This window comes from Euleptes europaea, chromosome 4, assembly GCF_029931775.1.
Source record: "Euleptes europaea isolate rEulEur1 chromosome 4, rEulEur1.hap1, whole genome shotgun sequence".
Classification (NCBI taxonomy): Eukaryota; Metazoa; Chordata; class Lepidosauria; order Squamata; family Sphaerodactylidae; genus Euleptes; species Euleptes europaea.
Genome location: NC_079315.1, coordinates 63,748,831 through 63,770,579, shown reverse-complemented (window position 1 = coordinate 63,770,579; position 21,749 = coordinate 63,748,831). Strand labels below are relative to the sequence as shown.

Sequence of the window (21,749 nt, the reverse complement as noted above, 5' to 3'; positions counted from 1 at the left end):
AGAAAGGTGATGCAATGCTGTGGGTGTAGCAGCAGGTGGCCTGATGCATATCTGATGTACAATATGTATATAAGTGTGTAGCCTCTAGGGCTCTGTGTTGGGGAGTTAATGAGGGCCAAGCCGGAGGCTATGCTGGAATGTGTTACTGATTGGATATGTATGCTGGAGAGTTGATGCACTGTAAATAAACTAAGCACTTTTCTAGTAGTCAACGTCTGGTGGAGTGTCTTGGGACAACTGACTAAGCACGCTGAACTCGCGATATTTACATGCAGGCAAACATGCAACACAGAGACCCAGGAGGGATTGTGATAGCACGCCCCATGTTTTCAGAAAGTGGGCAAGACCCTCGTCCAGTGGAGCTTCTTTCTGGCAGATAGTTCCCACCTTGAAATGGCCACCACTGGAGAAACAGGCAAGCTGTAAGCCTCCTTGAGATATACGCCTCATGCCAGGGATAGAAGTAAATGTGGCTTTTCTGGTTCATGGCAATTGTGACTACAGCTCTCCATGAGCCACTGTGTGAGTACCACTGCTCTATATATTCTGCAGTTGAGCATGTGTAATTTTCAGAACTTCCATGACATGCCACAGTATCCTTGCATTTTTGGTGTTCGGGTCAATCTCAAACATAAAGTTGTTTGTCTGCTTCTTCTGTTTGAAGGCACATTGCAAGACATTGTGGGCATGGTCTGTAATAAATGCTCAGAATAAAATATTCAGTAAAGAATTAGAAAAAGGCCCAGCTCTGACAAACAATACCTCTCCCATCAGTGGTGTACCCTGGGCCATGGGGACAAAGTTTCTTGTATTGAGCAGTGCCAGGAAGTGGGCAAAGCTCACACTGGTTGCCCCAGCCTCTTCCTCCATCGCAGCAGCACTCTGACTTGGTGACAAGGTTACGGCTACTAGATGCCATTTGACACATTGTCTGTAAGACTTCAGAAAAGCAGAAGCCTTGGCGGTTATCTGTAAAGTGAATAGTAAGGTGTACATTTAGTATCATCAGCTCTTATTCTTATGCACTGACATAGCATTTAAACAGAATTCTAGAAGGGAAGAAAGGACCTCATAAGAACATAAGAAAAGCCCTGCTGGATCAGACCAAGGCTCATCAAGTTAGCAGTCTGTTCACAAAGTGGACAACCAGGTGCCTCTAGGAAGCCCACAAACAAGATGACTGAAGAAGCATCCTGCCTGTGTTTCACAACACCTAATATAATGGGCAAGCTCATCTGATCCTGTAGAGAATAGGTATGCAGCAAGACTAGTATTCATTGTAACTAGTAGTCATGGATACTATCATCCATGAACATAGCCCTATCCTCCATGAACATGCCACTTCCCTCTTAAATCCTTCCAAGTTGGCAGCCATCATCACATTCTGGGGCAGGGAGTACTACAATTTAACTATGTGTTGTGTGAAGTAGACCTCTGACATGATAGTGGTTAAAAATAGTAAAAGGTGGCAAGATGAGGGTGGTCAGTTTCTCAAAGGAAGCTTTTGGGTAGAATGTGGCTCTAAATAGTCTCACTCTTTGTATCAATGGGCTTAGGGTGGAGTAACAGTGTTTAGAGCTGCACACAAGCCTGTAGTATTTTTCCAGATTCAATGGTATGGACTAAAATAATATGGTGTGTGCGCGTGTGGTGCCTGTCTGCTTTCAGCAAACCCACTTTGATCCGCTGCACTGTTGACAGCAACCTGCCATTGAATATCTTGTTGTGGTATGTTGTCCTGAATTGGTTCCAGCTGGACTTTATTAGAAATAATAGTTGTCTATGAAAATAATATCTACATTGTTTGGGTATATGTTTCTGTATGTTTTTAAATTAACGCTACTAACATTTCTTTATCTTCTGAAGACTTGAAGCTGCCAGTGAGTGTGTGGCACAAAATGACAATCTTTAAAGGAGACCAAAAGGTTGTATGTGAAAATGTACAAGGTAAACTCTGAAGTTAGATTTCCTTGCTTTTATGGATTTAATTTTTTTTCTGTACTGCTAAAATACAATAGATTACTTTCAGCAAACTAACATATAAACACAATGTAGTGAAATGTTAACTAAGAACATTCTCAGAATCCCAACTAACCTTCTGAGTAAACTATGGGCATGCCTGATTGTAGCAACAGAGAATGCTCAGAGGGGACCCTCTATATTTTCTTTAAAAACGTTCTTCTGTTTTTTCTAATTTAATTAGTTTTTCTTCAAAAATGTGATTGTTGAAAGCATAGAAAATGTTTCTTGTATTTTGCTTTAGCAAAATAACATAAATCCAAGTTGGCAAATACATCCCTTATTGCATGTTCATTTAACTGAACATGAAAGAACATAAATTTCCTTACCAATGCACTCAGTTCCTGATGGGCTTGACTGGAACCCTTCATTACATTCACACCCATAACTCCCAATAATGTTGATGCAGCGACCATTTTCACAAATACCAGGCTTGATGCGGCATTCGTTTTCATCTTTACCACAAACAAAGGAACAAAAATAAATCACAAACATACAAGCACATCAGCAAGAATATTAACTATGCTAAAAATAACATTTTAAAACAAAACATAGTTTAAGGAATTTACATTGCAATCTTATGAAGAGTTTCTCTAGTCTAAGACATTTAAATTAGTGGGCTAAAATTAGAGTACCTCTCCATAGGACTGCACTTTCCACAATTATATGCTAAATTTGGCTAACTCTGCATAACAACCATGTGCTAAAATTGGCTATCATTTTTTTGTCTGTTATGCTCTTTGCCTACAAGATGTCTAAGCTGCTGTGTTGCTCCCACCCTTCCATTCCACTACTAAAGGAAAAGGCTCAATTATAGAAATATAACAGTGCAGGTTCTATTTGGAAAGGACAGAAGTTTAACAAGTGAAGTTGTTGTGAAGAAAGCAGCCCCCTCAGTCTTCTAAGAATTAATATTCAGTGCAGTGAGAGGAGGAGTAAGAGAGCTAAGAAATTAACAGGATGATGGAAATAAGGGAAACAGAATCAAAGAATTACGGAAAGGGTAAATGGAGTAGATAGAAGACTAACCCGAGTGTTGAAACAGCAGAGAGTTAATAAAGGCACTTAGGGTAGGAAAAACCTCTCGCACAGCAAAGGAAAAAGACAGAAAGTGTGTGCTCTCCTTCCCACCCACCAGGAAACCTACAGTGAGGGAAAAAAGTATTTGATCCCCTGCTAAATTTGCCCGTTTGCCCTCTAACGAAGAAATGACCAGTCCATAATTTTAATGGTAGATTTATTGTAGCTGTGAGAGACAGAATAACAACAGGAAAACCCCCAGAAACCAAGAAGACAAAAGTCAGAGATTGATGTGCATTATAATGAGTGAAATAAGTATTTGATCCCCTATCAACCAGCCAGATTAGGGTTAGGGTTAGGGTTCTGCTGTCAACAGAAGCAATCAATCCATCAGATTCCAAACTAGCCACCATGACCAAGACCAAAGAGCTGTCCAAGGATGTCAGGGACAAGATTGTAGACCTGCACAAGGCTGGACTGGGCTACAAGACTATTGCCAAGCAGCTTGGTGAGAAGGTGACAACCCTAACCCTAACCCTAACTGTCAACCTCCCTCGGTCTGGGGCTCCATGCAAGATCTCATCTCATGGAGTTGCAATGATCATGAGAATGGTGATGAAGCAGCCCAGAACTACACGGGGGGAACTTGTCAATGAAAACGAGCCTTGGCTACTTACCGTGAAGGCTTCTTCTGCTCAGAGGGACGAAGGACATCTGTAGAATGGGTGTTTTCCGTTCCTCGTTCTCCGGGAGGCAGGACTCAAAACTCAACTTCCTGTCCCTTGAGGGAAACGCCCCTCCTTTCAGTTTAAAGACTTTCCGAGTAAATACATTTCAAGTTGGATAGGTAAACATAAATATTAAAGATGGAGGATAACCACCTGAATAACGACAGAAACTAAGAACGTGCAACTATCTAAGAACGTGCAACTATCACAGGGTTTAGGAGGAGACCCTGTAGTGTAGAGCATTAAGGAACTGTCTGCTAACTGCCAATCGAGTTGATAGGACGTCTGGGTGGGCCAGATGTCCTTCGTCCCTCTGAGCAGAAGAAGCCTTCACGGTAAGTAGCCAAGGCTCGTTCTCGCTCAGAGGGAGAAGGACATCTGTAGAATGGGACATACAAGAGCTGTCCCGGCCCGGGTAGGGTTTAGTCGTCCTGGAGTATACTTTGTAAGATGCGCCTGCCGAAGGCGGCGTCCGCAGAGGCGTATACGTTTAACTTATAGTGGCGCACGAATGTGGAAATGGAGGACCAGGTCGCGGCCTTGCATATTTCCTCCAGTGGGGCTCCTCTATCGAAGGCGGTGGAGGTGGCCGCGCTCCTGACTAAGTGGGCTGTGACCCCTGAAGGAATGGGAAGGTTGCTTTCTCTGTATGCCTGTGAGATGCAATGTGTGATGGTTCTGCTGATGGATGCCCTAGACATAGGTTTGCCCTTGTTAGGGGCTGTGAGATTAATGAATAGTGAATCAGAGTTTCTGATCGCTTTCGTGCGTTCTATGTATATATGGAGGGCTCTTCTAAGGTCTAGGGAGTGCCAGGCCTTTTCCGTTATGGTCTTAGGTTTAGGACAGAAGGAAGGCAAGACTAGCTCTTGCTCCCTGTGAAACTGACTGTTGCGTTTTGGGATAAAGGAAGGATCTGGTCTAAGGACTACTTTGTCCTTGTGGAAAATGCAAAGGTTTGGTCTAACTGACAGGGCCCCCAGCTCTGATACTCGGCGGGCCGAAGTGACCGCTGTTAGGAATAGGGTTTTCATGCGTAGCCACTTTAGACCTATCTGAGTGAGTGGTTCAAATGGTGGTTTAGTGAGGGCCGTGAGGACGGTATGGAGGCTCCATGAGGGGAATCTGTGTTTGACTGGAGGTGAGGCAAGGCTGACCCCTCGCAGGAAGGACTTAATGTGGGGATGTTTGTTTAGAGAATATCCAGAAACTTTTGGAACTATAGTTGCGATGGCTGCTAATTGTCTGCGGAGAGTGGATGGCGCCAGACCCTGAATGCGACCGTCCTGGAGAAAGGCTAGAATGCCGACTGCGCATGGTTTCAGGGGGTTTCGGTGTTTCCGTCTACACCAGCGAGCGAAGGCTTTCCATGTGGTGTTGTAAATCCGTTGGGTAGATGGCCGTCTGGCCGCAAGAATGGTGGACACGATCTCGGGGTTGTAACCCTTGTCTAACAGTCTGCTCCGTTCAATAGCCATGCGGTTAATTGAAACCAATTCGGGTCCGGGTGGCAAATCGGGCCCTGTATCAGAAGGTCTGGTCTGTCCGGGAGCCTCCAGTGGTTGTGTCTGGACAGTTCTATCAGAGACGGGAACCATGGACGACGGGGCCAATGAGGAGTCACCATGATGACTGAGGCCTTGAGAAGCCGGACTCTCCTTAAGACTCTCGGGATGAGAGGGAGGGGGGGGAAGGCATACAGAAGACCCTGTGGCCAAGGGGAGAGGAGGGCATCGATTTGTTCCGCCCCTGGTTGTTGGTACCTGGAGAAGTATCTCGGGAGCTGGTGATTGGTCTTGGAGGCGAAAAGGTCTACTAGTGGGGTGCCGAATCGGCGAGTGATGAGGGGAAAGACTTCTGGGTTGAGGGACCACTCGGCTTCGTCTAGGTGTTGCCTGCTGAGCCAGTCCGCCTGTATGTTCGTGGTTCCCCTGATGAGAGATGAGTTTCCGCCCATAGCAACACTGCTGTGGCTTCCCGGTGGAGAGCCGATGACCTGGAGCCTCCTTGCTTGTTCAAGTAAGCTTTTGCGCTCACATTGTCTGTTCTGATCATCAGGTCCTTGCCCACCAGTTGTCTTTGGAAATGTTGCAAGGCTTTGAATATAGCTCTGGTTTCCAGTATGTTGATATGTAGCCTCTGCTCGGAGGGGTTCCACAACCCCTGCGCCGGTTGTCCAAGTAGAGTTGCACCCCATCCTAAGAGGGAGGCATCTGTGAACATCTGCAAAGGGGTGGGTCTGATGTATTGAAGACCCTTGGAAAGATTGTTTGGTTGTGTCCACCAGATGAGACTGGACCTGGCCGCCTTTGATAGGATTAGGTACCTGTCCCTTTTCTGGATGATATGCTTCTGATGGGCTCTGAGGAACCGCTGGAGAGGTCTTGCTTTGAGGCGAGCCCATTGCACAGCTGGTATGCAGGAAATCATGTGGCCCTGTAATTTCGCCAGGGTCATGAGGCTTACGGTTCGGGATTTGAAGGCAGATTTGGCCATGGAGTGTATTTTGAGAATCTTGTCCTCTGGTAAGATGAGAGCGTTGATTGTCGTGTCTATGTAGACCCCTAGGTGACGGAGTCTTTGAGTGGGATCTAGATGGCTCTTCTTGAAGTTTATCATGAATCCGTGAGTTTCTAGGGATTCCAGTACCCTTTGCGTGTGCAGTGAGCTTTGCTCGGTGGATGAAGCGCAAATAAGTACGTCGTCCAGATATGGATGTAGACGTATTCCTTCTTTTCGTAGCAGTGCCACCACTGTCACCAGCACCTTGGAGAAGACTCGTGGGGCTGAAGACAGACCGAAGGGGAGCGCCCGGAACTGGTAGTGATGACCTTGATACTGGAACCTTAGAAATCTTCTGTGTTGAGGGTGAATTAAGATATGAAGGTAGGCTTCTGTCAGATCTATAGAGGTGAGGAAGTCTCCCGGTCTTAGGGCCTCCGCGATGGATTTCAGGGTTTCCATCCTGAAGCGCTTTTTGAGAACGTGCCTGTTTAGGTGTTTGAGGTCTAGTATGGCACGCCATCCTCCGTCTCTCTTGGGCACGGTAAAGAAGATTGAGTAGATTCCCAAGGAGCGTTCCAATGGTGGGACAGGTTCTATGGCCTTGATAAGTTGAAGGTGTAGGATGGCCTGGGAGGTCCTGTGTTGTTTGTCCCTGTTCTTGGAGGTCGGTGAAACTCTCATCCGATCTGACGGAGGTCTGAAAAATTCGATTTGATAGCCTTGACGTATTAGCCGAAGCACCCAAGGGTCTGGCTGGGAGGCTTCCCACTGAGGGTAAAATAGAGTGAGTCTGCCCCCCACCGGAGGTGGGTTGGCGTCACTGTTTGCCTTGGCGAGCAGTCTTGTCTCCTTTTTCCCCTTGGAAGTTGGAGAATCTGTTGGATTTAGAGAATCGACCTGTTCTTCGAAAGGAGCCACGGTTGGAACTCCAATTGCCTCTTCTCTGTTCTGGTCTGAACCGCTGGAGGGTATGGTAGGGTCGAAAGGATGTGTTAGATGAGAAACCTTTGGGGTCCTTGCGTAGACTCTTGGGAAGCATCTTCTTTCTGTCCCTGGTTTCCACCAGGATGGAGTCCAGTTTATCTCCGAAAAGCCTCTTCCCTTGGTAAGGATATCCCATGAGGACTGATTTAGATCTGTGCTCTGTCTGCCAAGGTCGAAGCCAAAGCGCCCTTCTAGCGGAAGAGGCGGTAGCCATGGCTCTAGCAGCGAATGTCATCGTATCTAGAGTAGAGTCTGCCAGGAAGGACACAGCTCTCAGAATTCTTGACACTCCCTCCTGGGCATTTTTCTCCTCTGCCGGAATAAGTTGAGCTAGTTTGCGAGTCCATATGATGGCCGCTCTGGAAACCAGGGCCGATGTTATGGAGGAGCTTATGGCTAGAGCAGACGCCTGATGAGACTTCTTACATGCTAATTCCGTCTTCCTATCAGCTGGGTCTCTGATCATCACTAAACCCTCCTCAGTGACCAGATCTGAAGAGTGTAGAGCTGTAACTGGTGACTCCACTAAAGGGACCTGTAGCAGATCAGCTGTGCTATTGGCTATAGAGTATAACTTTCTAGTGGCTAGGGGGACCTGTTTGGTTGCCACCGGTTTGTCCCATTCTGCCTTTAGTAAGGACAGGAAATAGTCTGGGACAGGGACTGTCCTGTCTGGGGCTTCATGCATATGGAAAAATTCCTTGGATCCTCTCTTTTGCTGTTCTGATTGCTTATCAGGTTCTGCTGAGAGGTCCAACGCTGCAAGCGTCTTAGTTATTAACAGGGGAAATTCCTCAGTATTAAAGATTCTATTTTGTTTTGGTTGGTCAGGAATCTCCTCGCCCTCTGAAGAGAACTCGCCCTCCTCTTTGTCACTCCCTTCGTCTTCAGAAGAAAAAGGGGAGGTGGTCTGTTGCAAGACATTGTCCTGAGTAGCAACAGTGGTCCTACGTCCCTTCCCTATTAATTGACTGGAGTAAGGATCCAGTGTTTGAGCTCTGGATCTCTCCTCTGGTCTGGGTGCAGAGTGCCCAGCCATGATGGATGGAGGTGGGGAGGCTATTTGTGCTGCTCTGATGCCTTCAGTGAGGGCTTCCTTAAATAAGGTAGAGAGCTCTGCTTTTAGAAAGGAGAGGCTGCTAGTATCCAGCAGGGGGGGTGGGGGGAAGGTAGGATTCATTGGTAGAATGTTGCCAGAGGCGATTTGAGGCGAGACGCCGGGTATATTTTGAGGCGAGACGCCTGGGAGGGGAGGGGGCGAGACGCCCATGAGCGCGCTGGGGTTGAGCAGGGGCGAGACGCCCTGGAGCATGGCGGTGGAAGGGACTGGCGAGACGCCGACCGCCTGGGTAATCCCCCGTGCGCTGAAGGAGGGAGGAGCGGCAGACGCCGCTGAATGCTCCCCGGTTCCAAACATGGAGAGGGGAGGGGCGATAGCCGCGCCGTAATCGCTAGCAGCGGTTTGAATATCGGCGGCGCGTGCTACAAAACCCGAAGCGGCGTGTGCTGCTGTTTCTCCCCCGCCCGTCTGGTCGGCTCGTATTTTTGGGGCGGCCTGCGGGGCGGGCGCCGCCGCGTCTTTCCCTTTGTTCCCGCTTGTAGGCGCGGTGGAAGAAGGAGAGGTGCGATCGGCTTTAGGCAGGCGTTTAGCTTTGCCAGTTTTAGAGTTGCCGGTCCGCTTCCTCTTTCCCGCTCCGGGGCCCCCTTTTTGCTTACCCTTAGCCTCGAAGGTATAGCTGCAGGATGGCTGCTCCTGCGAAGTTTGAGTGGGCTGCAAAAGACCCGGGTCCAGATCCCCCGGGACTATGAAGGGATCGGGCTGCTTGTCCGCCATCTTGGAATGGCGGGAAGGCAGGTATCCTAATGTAGGTTAAATTTAGGACAGAATTAGGGATAGATAATTAGTAGTAGATAAGTGATTATAGTAGTAGAATAGGAAGAAGAAGAAGAAGAAGAAGAAGAAGAGGAAGTAATCAGATTATTTTCTATTTTCTAGTAGGTCTGCGCAGAGCTGCGACTCTAGGCTGCTCTCCCGACGAGGCAGGAAACAAAACTGAAAGGAGGGGCGTTTCCCTCAAGGGACAGGAAGTTGAGTTTTGAGTCCTGCCTCCCGGAGAACGAGGAACGGAAAACACCCATTCTACAGATGTCCTTCTCCCTCTGAGCGAGAACAGTTGGTAATACACTACGCCGTGAAGGACTGAGATCTTGCAGAGCCCGCAAGGTCCCCTTGCTCAAGACAGCACATGTACAGGCCCATCTGCAGTTTGCCAATGCACATCTGAATGACCCTGAGGAGAACTGGGTGAAAGTGTTGTGGTCAGATGAGACCAAAATCGAGCTCTTTGACATCAACTCAACTCGCTGTGTTTGGAGGAGGACGAATGCTGCCTACGACCCCAAGAACACCATCCCCACCGTCAAACATGGAGGGGGACATATTATGCTTTGGGGGTGTTTTTCTGCTAAGGGGCCAGGACACCTTCACCACATCGAAGGGACGATGGACGGGACCATGTATCGTCAAATCTTGGGTGAGCACCTCCTTCCCTCAGCCAGGGCACTGAAAATGGGTCGAGGATGGGTATCCCAGCATGACAATGACCCAAAACACACGACCAAGGCAACAAAGGAGTGGCTCAAGAAGAAGCACATTAAGGTCCTGGAGTGGCCTAGCCAGTCTCCAGACCTTAATCCCATCGAAAATCTGTGGAGGGAGCTGAAGGTTCGAGTAGCTACACATCAGCCTCAAAATCTTACTGACTTGGAGAGTATCTGCAAAGAGGAGTGGGACAAAATACCTCCTGAGATGTGTGCAAACCTGGTGGCCACCTACAAGAAACGTCTGACCTATGTAATTGCCAACAAGGGTTTTGCCACCAAGTTCTAAGTCATCTTTTGCAAAGGGATCAAATACTTATTTCACTCATTATAATGCACATCAATCTCTGACTTTTGTCTTCTGGGTTTCTGGGGTTTTTCTGTTGTTATTCTGTCTCTCACAGCTACAATAAACCTACCATTAAAATTATGGACTGGTCATTTCTTAGTCAGAGGGCGAACGCGCAAATTCAGCAGGGGATCAAATACTTTTTCCCCTCACTGTAACTTTTATTTGCCCTCAGTCTTTAGCTATATTTATTATTTATTTATTTCATTTATACCCCATCTTTTCCCCCAGTGGGGACCCAAAGCAACTTACACCATTCTCCTGTCCTCCATTTTATTGTCACAACAACCCTGTAAAGTAGGTTAGACTGGGTATGTGTGACTAGCCCAAAGCCACACAGTGAGCTTATACAGAACAGTGGAGATTAGAACATAGGTCTCCCAGATCCTAGTCTGAAACTCTAACCACTACACTACACTGGATTTTGTGTGATGGTTGCTTTTGAGTAGTAGTGAGCAGCTGGGCCTCCCAGTGGTTGCTGTCAGACCTGGCCCAAATGAATCCTCCCTCAAACACCAACACAGTCCTGGAAAGGGCCCTGCCTCCCCCCTTTTACTGACAGAAACCAGCTTGAACGGTGGCAATACTGTTATGGTTGCTTGGTAGCCTCCAAAATGGCCACAGTATAGGACATTTGTTTCTTAAAGGTACACACGCTGCTTCTATAATTTTAAATATTAGAAATATTATTCTATTGGGGGTTTTCAATTCCCCAATGTATTTCATTTTAGATTTCAGATTTTTCTGCAAACCTGGGCTTGTAGAATTAGGCTTGTAGAATTATCTATCCTGTATGTTCATGGCTCCAGTCTCTGGATTTAAGTTTCCACAGATGGGGGCACACTCAGAATTAGATATATTGATATTAACTTCCTAATGGTCAGATTCCTATACAGAGTTTGGTATACTTCACTTAAACAGATTCAAGCTTTCTTCATCATAGTTCTATTTTATTTTATTTATTTATTTTTAGTTTCAGAGAACAGAGAATCCCATCTTAATACCTACCCATGCAACCTTCGCCATCTGGTCTACGAGTCATTCCAGGGGGGCAAATACACATGAAGGTTCCAATAAGATTTTTGCAAATCATGCCTCTTGATTCACAGTCATGGAGACCCTCTGCACATTCATCAAGATCTTGTAAAAAGAAACATAATGTATCTATTTAGTAATAACTACTATTTGTTCTTTGGAAAATATACATATGACTTTTTTAGTTTCCTAAATGTGACAAGCAAAATGAACAGTAGGTTAGTTAGTGGTACATGCAACTGTACTACTTAGTAAGAACAAGTCATAGCATTTTGAAATTAAGGGAACTACAAGTAGCCTGTGTTTTATCTCTGACATAAATTCTACAGTGAGAACAAACTACAGTATGCCCTACTTTTTTCAGAACATACTGTGGTTTGGGGATGCAACAACATTTGTTCTGATCACTGAGTAAAAAGTGATATGCTACAAAATGAAAGTAATTCACAAAAGTTATCAATATTCATAATTTTTAAAAAAAGATCAATACCTTTGCACATTTTTTGATCTTCTCTTAATTCATAACCCACTGGACAAGTGCATTCGTAAAAACCGTACGTATTTATGCAACGAAAAGCGCACAGCAAAGGGTTTTGTGCACATTCATTTATATCTAAATAACAAGAAAAAAGAAACCATAAATGCTTTGAAGCATATTTATAATATAGTCACTAATGCAATTTTAAAATAAAGCTTAGTATGTTGATTTAGTGAAACAATGACCTATGGACACCATCTAGCTCATGTGTAGGGCACTCACATGTGGGAAAAGACCGGCACAGAGCTTCATGAAGCCCTCAATGAAGCTGGGGAAGGGTTGCAACAAGGGGGAATCTATTAAACTTGCTCTGCTTTCATAAGAGTGAGGGATTTTGGTGACTCCCTCAACAGCTTTTGAGGAATTTCATGGGGCTTCTGGGTGGAAAGGAAAGGTGGTAAAATCACTTCTACTAATTATGTTTCACAAAAAGCCTTATATCCAACCTTCCATATTTCCCTTTACATTCATAGTAAAGCTGTCTCATCCTGCAACTTTCCATGACTATATCGTGATTCGTTCCACTCATACCAAAACTGCCGTGCTTGGATTACCAACCTTGTCTGATCTTAGAGACCACATTACACATTTGTATTTGTTAAGTATGTTTTTATCCTATTTTTTTCTAAGGTGTTTAAGAAAATGTATATGGTTCTTCCCTCCTCCACTTTATCTTTACAACCATCATGTGAAGTACGTTTGGCTGTGAGAAAACTGGCCCAATGACTGGCCCAAGATCACCATAAGTTTTTCATGGCAGGGGGGAATTTGAACCTGTATGTCCCAAGCCTAGCGTAATACCTAACTACTACGTCACATCTCTCCATGGACTTACTAAATCCTATCTTTTAGTTACACTCACAGTTTGGGTCTCAAAACTATTACTATCATGCTGTAATAGATCATCAATTTTGACACAGATATTGTTGTTTTATAGGATACACAATAATTCCAAAACTTCCTGAGGAAAAAATTGGAAAAAAACCCAAAACGAAACAAAACACACTGAACGTGTATCCTGTTGTAGATGTGTTTCAGCTCTGAATTACATGCAGCAAGATGCATGTTCTGATGCACATTCCAATATGCATTTTTATCCACCACTCAACTGACTTGTTCCAATGGCGCACATCAATGTATTGCTTTTTAAGGGGGAAAAAACAAAACAATTCCGGATGTGAAAAAGTTGTTCAGAAAAAAAGGCAAGGATATGTGAGATATTAAAAAAGGAGATACTCTACAAAAAAAATAAAAAAAAATAAATCTTTTCTCTCCACTTGAGGAGATTAGAAGAGTATCTAAATAAAAACTAAGGACAGGCTAGCAGCCCAAATTTAGTAAGAAGATAAAGGAAATCATAATTTACCTTCACAATTCATCATTGGCCCAGGTTCAAATCCTTCAAGGCAATTACATTCAAAGCTACCAATCACATTGGAACATGTGCCGTTTCCACATGGATTACCAATTGAACATTCATCAGTATCTAGGATATAACAAGCAAAACAAACTTTTGAGAACTGGGAAGAAAGCCAAGTTCATGAACTTTAAGGATTTTCCATATAGTAGAAAATCAGCACACACCTACACAATGCACTCCAGTGTAGTCTAGCTTGTACCCCAAGGGGCATTCACAGCGGAATGATCCATCTGTGTTTATACAGTGACCATTGGAACAAATGTCTGGGCTTTCAAGACATTCATTGACATCTGAAATGTAGAAAGTAATGTCAAGTGTTTTATTCTGTTTTGCTATTCATTTCACAGTTCTGTTTAAGGCAGTAAGAATACAAGTTAAAGAACAGTAATTGAATTTCTCCTCCAAGAAAATAGAAAGAAACTTGTTTTTCTCATGCCAAAATACACAAAGAATTTTGAATAAGACATTGACAAAAGCATTTAAGAAAACATGCGTTGCCGCTTTAAGAAATAGGGGAACAGAACTGAAGCCCACCAAGGCTTTTCTCCAGGTCTATACAATCTTGTGATGCCAAGTGCCAATTCCCCACTGGGGGCGGGGGAGTAGGGAAGAAACATTTCTTGAAAGAGGCTTATGCTGTCTTTCCCTGGTCAAGAAAGCCAGTCTTGAAAAAAAATAATCACAGCTTTACATGGAATATTGTAATATTGTTCAATAAAGAAAGAATGAGAAAGTGTTTAGGAGTGGTGCCAAAATACATCAATACCTTCACGTGTATCATCAATCCCAGGTATCGTTCCATGACCAAATGGACACAAATCCTGGAAAGCAACTGTGCAAGAACAAGTTTGAAACAACTCATACTCACAAAAAAAACACACCCAAAACGGCCATAATGAAATTGCTCACTGTAGGAAACTGAAATAGAAACACTTTACCCTACTTTAGCTCGACTAAAAGACAGGCTTTTATTTTTTCTTATATAAACTATAAATGCTAATGCAATCAGTAATTGTTGCTGTGACAAGTAAATTGTCTTTAATGTAAGACAACAGGAATAACCCCAAAATGAAAGCCATTAACAGGGTATTTGGGGCTCAGCCCAAATTTGCCAGCTCTAAGGTAACACAGTGAATGGGATTCAATAGGCTAGTTTATTACTCTGCATATCTATTTCACTCACTGATTATACCATTTCTGAAGCCACTTTCTTGTAAGTCGTAGTGAACTACTAGAAATGCTCTGAAGGTGCAAGAAGGAGAAGTACTATATCTCATTGCCATTTTTCCTTTTTCTGCCTCTTTTTGAAAACACTAAGGATTGAATCCTGTCAAACATGTCCATGTGTATGTATGGGTGTTTCAATTCCCCTCACCTAAAGCAGCACCTTAGCTCCTCATGCTGTTCCTTGGAGGCTTCTCTACCCCAAGAGCAGTACATGGGGGGCATTTGGGACTTCAGTGGGAGGGTGGAAGAGAGACAGCTATGCTCCATGGGTGGAAATCCTGCCACCCAGTGTAAATTCAACAGGATCTTAAGCCAAAATGTGGTTCCTAACCTTCTTCTTCTTTTGGGCACAGCTCACAGGGATAGCCCCATCCTTCGCCAGGCATCTTGCTGCAACAGCATTTTGCCTTAGTGGTATTAAAAGCCTTTGGTATAGAGCACATTCCATTCTCAAAGTTTGTGAAACAGAAGCTCTGCCGAGTATCTACGAGAGAAACAAAATGACACAAAATTACATTTAATACCTGGATGGTCAGGCTAGATTTGAGTAGCAGAGTTAGAGGAATGAATTAGTATAGGCTGGACTTCTCGCTTGGGAAATTACTGGTTGTTGTTGTTGTTGTTAATAATGATAACAAGAAGAATTTTATAGCAAATCACTTCAGTCCATTCTATTACATCAGATCATACCTGCAGGGTTTAATTTTTCTAACCAATGTTAAGGATCTGCAGTTGTCAGACCCTTCTAAAAATCTGCTTATAGCCATTCAGAGATTTCTTGAAATGCTGAGTTTTGGAGTATGGTTGCCCTTATGAAGGATTTTTTTTGGGGGGGGGGCAAGATCTTTCTCAAGATACAGTACACTCACCCTTTGTAATTTTTGTGAGTTCTGAGATGTGAACAGAAGCAAATGTCTTACCCCTTTTAGAGAAAAAATAATTTATTAAAAAAATTCTATACCAGACCAAAACTGATAAGCAAGTTTAAAACAACAGAGATATTCAAGGGTTACCATGAAAACATATTATTATAATTATTTTTGCTGTCAAGTCCCAGCAAACTTATGGTGACTCCGCAGGATTTTCAAGGCAAGAAACAATCTCCTGATACTTCTTGGTGGTCTCCCATACAAATACCAACCAGGGCCAATCCTAAGCCAATTCATACTATACCACTAAAAATAATGAAACAGGCAGCAGGTAAAAGAAATTAGCAGAAAAAATGATTGCCCAGGGACAAAATTTAGAACCAGTAGCTTAACTCAGAGCAAGTAACAAGTGCTTACCAAAACATCTCCTGCCATTGTCAGATATCACAAAGCCTGTGGGACAGATGCACTGGAATCCTCCTGGAGTATTAGTGCAAGATCCAAAGAGACAGATATTGGGATCCTCATTGCACTCATCAATATCTGAAACATTCATTAGAAATATTAATCATGACATTGTTTCCTTTCCTTTGAGTTTTTTTTCTAAGACTCCTAAGAATTTATTTGCCGTAGGGCTGGGCATATTGATAAACCCAAACTGAAAATAAACCTGAAATTAGCCGTTTTGGCAATATTCAGCTTTTGTTTTGGCTGAATACCAAAACCTGTGAATCTACCTGAAGCTGAAAAGGAGATTCCCAAAAAGCTGAATACACATTCGGGTTTTGGCTATTCACCTTTGCTCAGATGCATAGCTCTGTGCTTTCTTCCATTTGTCTATCGCAGATGACCAATCTCCTTTACAAGAGCTGCCTTGGTCATGACTTTGGCTAGCTCCGATATCACCCCTCCCCATGAAAACCTGTTCTCAAATTGAAGGTTGCCCCAAATAGTGGCTTTGTTTCCCCGCACCGTGACCATGTCTTGAAATCAGATTTTTGGTGACTATAATAAAGGACTGTTCACAGGTTGTCATTTGCCACCAAAAGAAATCTTTTCTGTGCCTTATTTTTCTTGCATTTAAGCTGTTTCCCTCACTTTGGAAGCTAATTTGCGTGGACATCACGCTTTGTGTCCCAGATATGAATGGGGCCCCCAGACTTTGAGGCACCAGCCTACCAAGCAGCTCTTTCTGCCAGGGGAAAAATCTCCAGACTATAATGGACCAGAATTTTTTCGGTAAATCTGGAAATAAAGCTGAAATACCTATTTACTGGTATAGGTATTTAGCTTATTTTGGGTTTACTGAAAAAATTAACAGCCAATAAACCTGAACCCGAAATTTACCTTTTTTTTTTTTTGCTGCAAACCCTAGTCAGACAAATATTTGTTTGAGAAGCAAGTCAGAGTATTTTTTTGTTTCAAAATGACTAATTTATTAACTTTATACCTTGTAGTTATTAGCCTCTTTCCTTAAAGCACAAGAAAGATTTGCATTTTCCATATATTTTCAACAATAAACTATTCAGATCTATATAGAACAAGTTATTTAGGCAGAAAAACAGTCTTTAAAATAGCCTGTTTACACATTACAGAGAACACAGATTTGGTCTGGGTCCCTACCCTGTGTCCTGTGTAACAGTGAAATGAGATATGGGTTCTCCTGAATTCTAACATGCACAGTGCTTGATTTGGATCAGGACCTCAGCATGTGTGGTCCAGGAGCTTCACCCCCACCCCCCATTTTCCTGCCCTGAAATGGTCCTGGGGGTGTTGTTTAGCCATCAGGAGGAAACTGCCATTGTAATGTCACTAAACAGTCCAAAAGCAGTTGTGAAAATATATAAGGAAGGAAGCCCAACATCTTTAACAAATATTAGTTCCTTGACTTGTGTAGATTAAGTTCATATAGACCAAAGCTTCTCAAACTTTTTCCACTCGTGACCCCTTTTTAGCCAAGAAATTTTTAGGGGACCCCAGGTATATAAGGTATATAAAATAGGGTGGTTAAAACTAAATGAGACTGTGAAGAGCTCCAAAAGGATCTCTACAAACTGGAAGAATGGGTATTAAAATGGCAAATGACATTCAATGCGGTCAAGTGTAAAGTGATGCGTATTGGGGCAAAAAATCCCAGCTTCATATATACACTGATGGGATCTGTGCTGGCAGCAACAAACAAAGAAAGAGATCTTGGGGTGGTAGTGGATAGCTCAATGAAGATGTCAACCCAGTGTGTGGTTGCTGTAAAAAAGGCAAATTCCATGCTGGCCATAATTAGACAAGGAATAGAGAATAAAACTGCTGATATCATACGGCCCTTGTACAAATCTATGGTGAGACCACACTTGGAATACTGTGTACAGTTCTGGTCACACCTCAAAAAGGATATTGCAGAGCTTGAGAAGGTGCAGAAAAGAGCGACCAAAATGATCAGGGGACTGGAGCAACTGCCTTACGAGGAGTGGTTAAAACGCTTAGAACTGTTTAGCTTGGAAAGAAGGCGGTTAAGGGGAGATATGATAGAGGTCTATAAAATTATGCATGGACAGGGAGAAGCTTTTCTCCCTCTTTCATAATTCCAGAAAGTGGGGTCAGCTGCTGAAGCTGGAGATTCAAAACTGATAAAAGGAAGTATTTCTTCACACAACTCATACAAAGTTACCGCACTTGTATTCCCAGCGATGTATTAAGAGTTTGAAAATGTTATAAAAAATACTGTTCACACTTTGTTTGGCCCCTTTAGCTGTGAAGACGTCTTCCAACCATTTATAAGCCGTGGTATCCAAAAACCCTTTAAAAGCGATGTTTTTAATAACATTTTCAAACTCTTAATACATCGCTGGGAATACAAAGTGTGGTAACCCCATAGTTAAACTGTGGAACTCCCTGCTCCAGGATGTGGTGATGGCTGCCAACTTGGAAGGCTTGAAGAGGGGAGTGGACATGTTGATGGAGGAGAGGGCTATCCATGGCTACTAGTCAAAATGAACACTAGTCTCTCCAGAATCAGAGGAGAATGCTGAACATATTAGATGCTGTGGAACACAGGCAGGAGAATGCTGCTGCAACCCCCAGCAAGAACATGCCCCCTATGCATGCTCTCCGGGAGCAGAGGGCACCAGCACTGCCACCCCAGTGGCAGTTTCCCAGCGTGGCAGTTTCGCCACCTTTGCCCATTTCCAGTCGCTGAGTGTGGTCAGGCGAGCCCTCTGCGCGTGGTGCCAGGCGAGGCAGGACGGGAGGCCGCGGGATGCAGTGAAGGGGAGGTGGGCAGAGAGTCCCTTCCGGGCCAAGCAACCCCCCAAGCCTGGAAACTGCTGACTGAAGCTCCAGGCTGGGGGTGGGGTGGGGGCAAGGCTGGTGGATTCGGGGACTCGAGGACAGGCTCGATGGATGAAACGACAAAACGGCGCAGACAGAAAGGTGCCACTCGTTGATTTGCCTTTTCTTGGCACATGTGGATAAGAACATAAGAAAGGCCCTGCTGGATCAGACCAAGGCCCATCAAGTCCAGCAGTCTGTTCACACAGTGGTTAACCAGGTGCCTCCAGGAAGCCACAAACAAGACAACTGCAGCAGCACCATCCTGCCTGTGTTCCACAGCACCCAAAATAATAGGCATGCTCCTCTAATGCTAGAAAGAACAGGCAGCAGCATGGCTAGTATCCATTCTAACTAATAGCCATGAATTGCTATTATTTTTTGCCTGGCCAGACACCATGGCCCTCGGAGACCCCTTCCTGTTTGTCGTGGGGTCCGCACGGCCGTCTGCTCGCAGAGGGGCTCCTGGCTGCCAACTTTGCAAAGGCAGACCCCCCCCCCCCCCGTGGCTCTGGAAGGCTCCTTGGGGCGCCACCCTCCTCTGGCCCGCGCACCCCCCACAGGCCACAGCTCTGGGCTCAGAAGCGGGCCTAAGCAGCAGGGGCTGGCCAGGCACAAAAGCCCGGCCACGGGAGATGCAGCTGGCGCCCCCCCGCCCCGCAGGCAGCTGCTCCACTTGCCCCTTCTGTCCTTCCAGGGCCGTGGGGGGGGGAGCGCGGTGGCCACCCACAGAAGGTGGGGGCCTGCAGAAGGGCAGCGCCCATTCTTGCTCCTTGCTTGGGGCGGGCTCCCTGCTGCTGCCCTCGGAAGGCCCTCGCCTGCTCCGGAGGGGAACCGGCCAGCGCCCCCCTGCACTGCAGCCTCCTCCCCACCAGCTGCCCCGCGAGGGGCACGGCACAGCATTCCAACGGGCAAGGGCGGGGAAGGAAAGGGTGACGGGGAAGTGGCCGCCGCCGCGGGTCGGTCTATCCAGCGGGAGCAGGGCAGCGGAGTGGGGGGAGAAGAGGACGGGCAGAGAGGGGAGGACAACTTGCCCGGCGCCCAACTCCTTCGAAGCGAGACAAGCAAGTTGGTCTTCCCTTCTCCCACCCGTCTTCTTCTTTTCCCCACACCCACTTCTCCTCCTCCTTGTTGGCGCTTCCTGCTTTGCTTTTTCGCGACCCCAAAATGCATTTATGCGACCCCAATGAGGTCGCGACCCACAGTTTGAGAAGCTCTGATATAGACCACTGAAGGCATATACAAACTGGGCAAACATCCTACTAACATCTGTGGGAGTTTGGTAGGGTAAAGACATAAAGATTTACTGCTTCCATGGTTAATTAGAATGTATTTAGAATCTGCTTTTATATTTCTAATAATTTTCCATGTATCTTAATGCAATTTGCATTATAGTTTTATAGCTCTCTCTTAAGTTCTTGCATTACTAGCACATGTACCTTTGATACTGAAATAAACAATATTAAAAATCTACACGAAAACCTCATTTTCTCTTTGCACTTTAGACATATATGTGGTTCAGAATCTACTTACAACTTGTACATAAAACTTTATCAGTTTTAAGACATATAAATATAAATTATTTATTATAAGAAGAAGATGGAAAGTTTCCTTTACCCTAGGAAGAAGAGCTTCATTGCTGTTAAACCCCTTTTAACTTTATATACAATACACTTCTGAACAACTTGGATGCCTGCCAAAAGTCTAAATCTTTTTAGACACTATGAATTTTGCTAGATCTTTCACTCATTTACTGGAAATAAAAGAGTACTACTGATTTTGTGAATCCGTATAACCATTTTTCAGTTTGCATTAAAAACCCATCAAAGCTTTGTCTCTGCTTTCCTCATTGCAACAAAACCATGCTTTGTCTAAAAGTCACTACATCTATAAACACACAGCTATACTTAAAATTTCATTTCCATCAGTTTCGTTACACCTTTGTCAGTGTGTAAATCAGAAACTACTGCCTCAAGACAGCCTCACCAATGCAGCTTTCACTTTTCACTTCGTATCCTGGTGGGCAGATGCATCTAAAAGATCCTTCCAAGTTTTGACATGTTCCAGGAAAACATGAGCCAGGAAGTGCTACACACTCATTGATGTCTCAACAGAAAAAAAAGAAAATTTTTCAGAGATTCTGGAATGAATACTTATAGGCATAATATGTAAAGAAGAACCTGGAGTAGCAGTTTTGATCCCCATTCCCATATTTCTGCCTCTTTTCTGTTGTATATACCTTCATATTGATTTCCAGTACTGTCATCTTCAACAAAGAGCCTCTACTGAGAGGATCTTCCTTTAGAGAACTTAAGTCAGAAGCTCATAGGATCCATCATAAGGTTACGGAGGTTAGAACCTAACCTAGATCCTAGTTGGGACAGGCTGAGGGTCCCTTCATATCCCTTTGCATGGAATTCAGATAGTCATCTTGACTTACATGGAGCTATGGAGTCATGTGAAAACATGAACCAATCCAAACAACTGATAAGAGAATGAATAGGGTTTTCCTGAGATGGCTCTAGTTCAGGTGCAGGTTTGTACTTTAGCTGCAGTATAAGCCAATCTACGGTAGTAGTTTCAGAGCTTTTCAATAGTTTCTTGAGAATCCTATGTATACTTTCTTGACAGTGAGCCCTACTGAAGTAAAGGGGGCTTAATTCTGACTTAACATGCATAGATACAGGCTGTTTACTTCTGAAAATGAAAGATAATATTTCAGATCTATCACATACTTGATATCACATTTCTTAATATAAGTTTCTGTTCTTAGAACTTGATGCCAAAAATTCAAAATCTCCTATTCAAAATCTCCCAAGAGCATCATTGTTTCTAACACCATTATCCTAAACTAACTATTTGGAAGAAAGTCCCACTGCTTTCAATGTTGCTTACTAATGAGTAAGCACATGTACAGCTGTAGCTTGGTCACAAAACATTTGTACTCATGAGTTGATTTCATACATACCAATGCAATTCTTGCCATCTGGAGTGAGTTCATAACCTTCATAACATAAACATTTGAAAGAGCCAATTTCATTAAAACATCTCCCATTTCTGCACACCTGACCAAAGAAGGAACTGCACTCATCAATATCTATAAATAAGCAAAAGAAAGTTTAGCATTTCC

The 21,749-nt window shown here is 44.2% G+C and overlaps 1 protein-coding gene across 1 annotated transcript in view; it reads right to left on the bottom strand.

Annotated features, from left to right (window-relative positions):
* The window catches only part of FBN2 (fibrillin 2), a 206,065-nt gene that overhangs the window by 19,095 nt on the left and 165,221 nt on the right, over window positions 1-21,749 (bottom strand). Inside the window, exons 47-57 of the mRNA XM_056847979.1 lie at window positions 21,588-21,716; window positions 20,606-20,725; window positions 15,713-15,838; window positions 14,758-14,910; window positions 13,966-14,031; window positions 13,364-13,489; window positions 13,146-13,265; window positions 11,732-11,854; window positions 11,215-11,346; window positions 2,349-2,474; window positions 763-969 (exon numbers count right to left, since the gene is read on the bottom strand). Coding sequence (XP_056703957.1) covers window positions 763-969; window positions 2,349-2,474; window positions 11,215-11,346; window positions 11,732-11,854; window positions 13,146-13,265; window positions 13,364-13,489; window positions 13,966-14,031; window positions 14,758-14,910; window positions 15,713-15,838; window positions 20,606-20,725; window positions 21,588-21,716 — 1,428 coding nt within the window. The remainder of the gene's footprint in view (window positions 1-762; window positions 970-2,348; window positions 2,475-11,214; window positions 11,347-11,731; window positions 11,855-13,145; window positions 13,266-13,363; window positions 13,490-13,965; window positions 14,032-14,757; window positions 14,911-15,712; window positions 15,839-20,605; window positions 20,726-21,587; window positions 21,717-21,749) is intronic.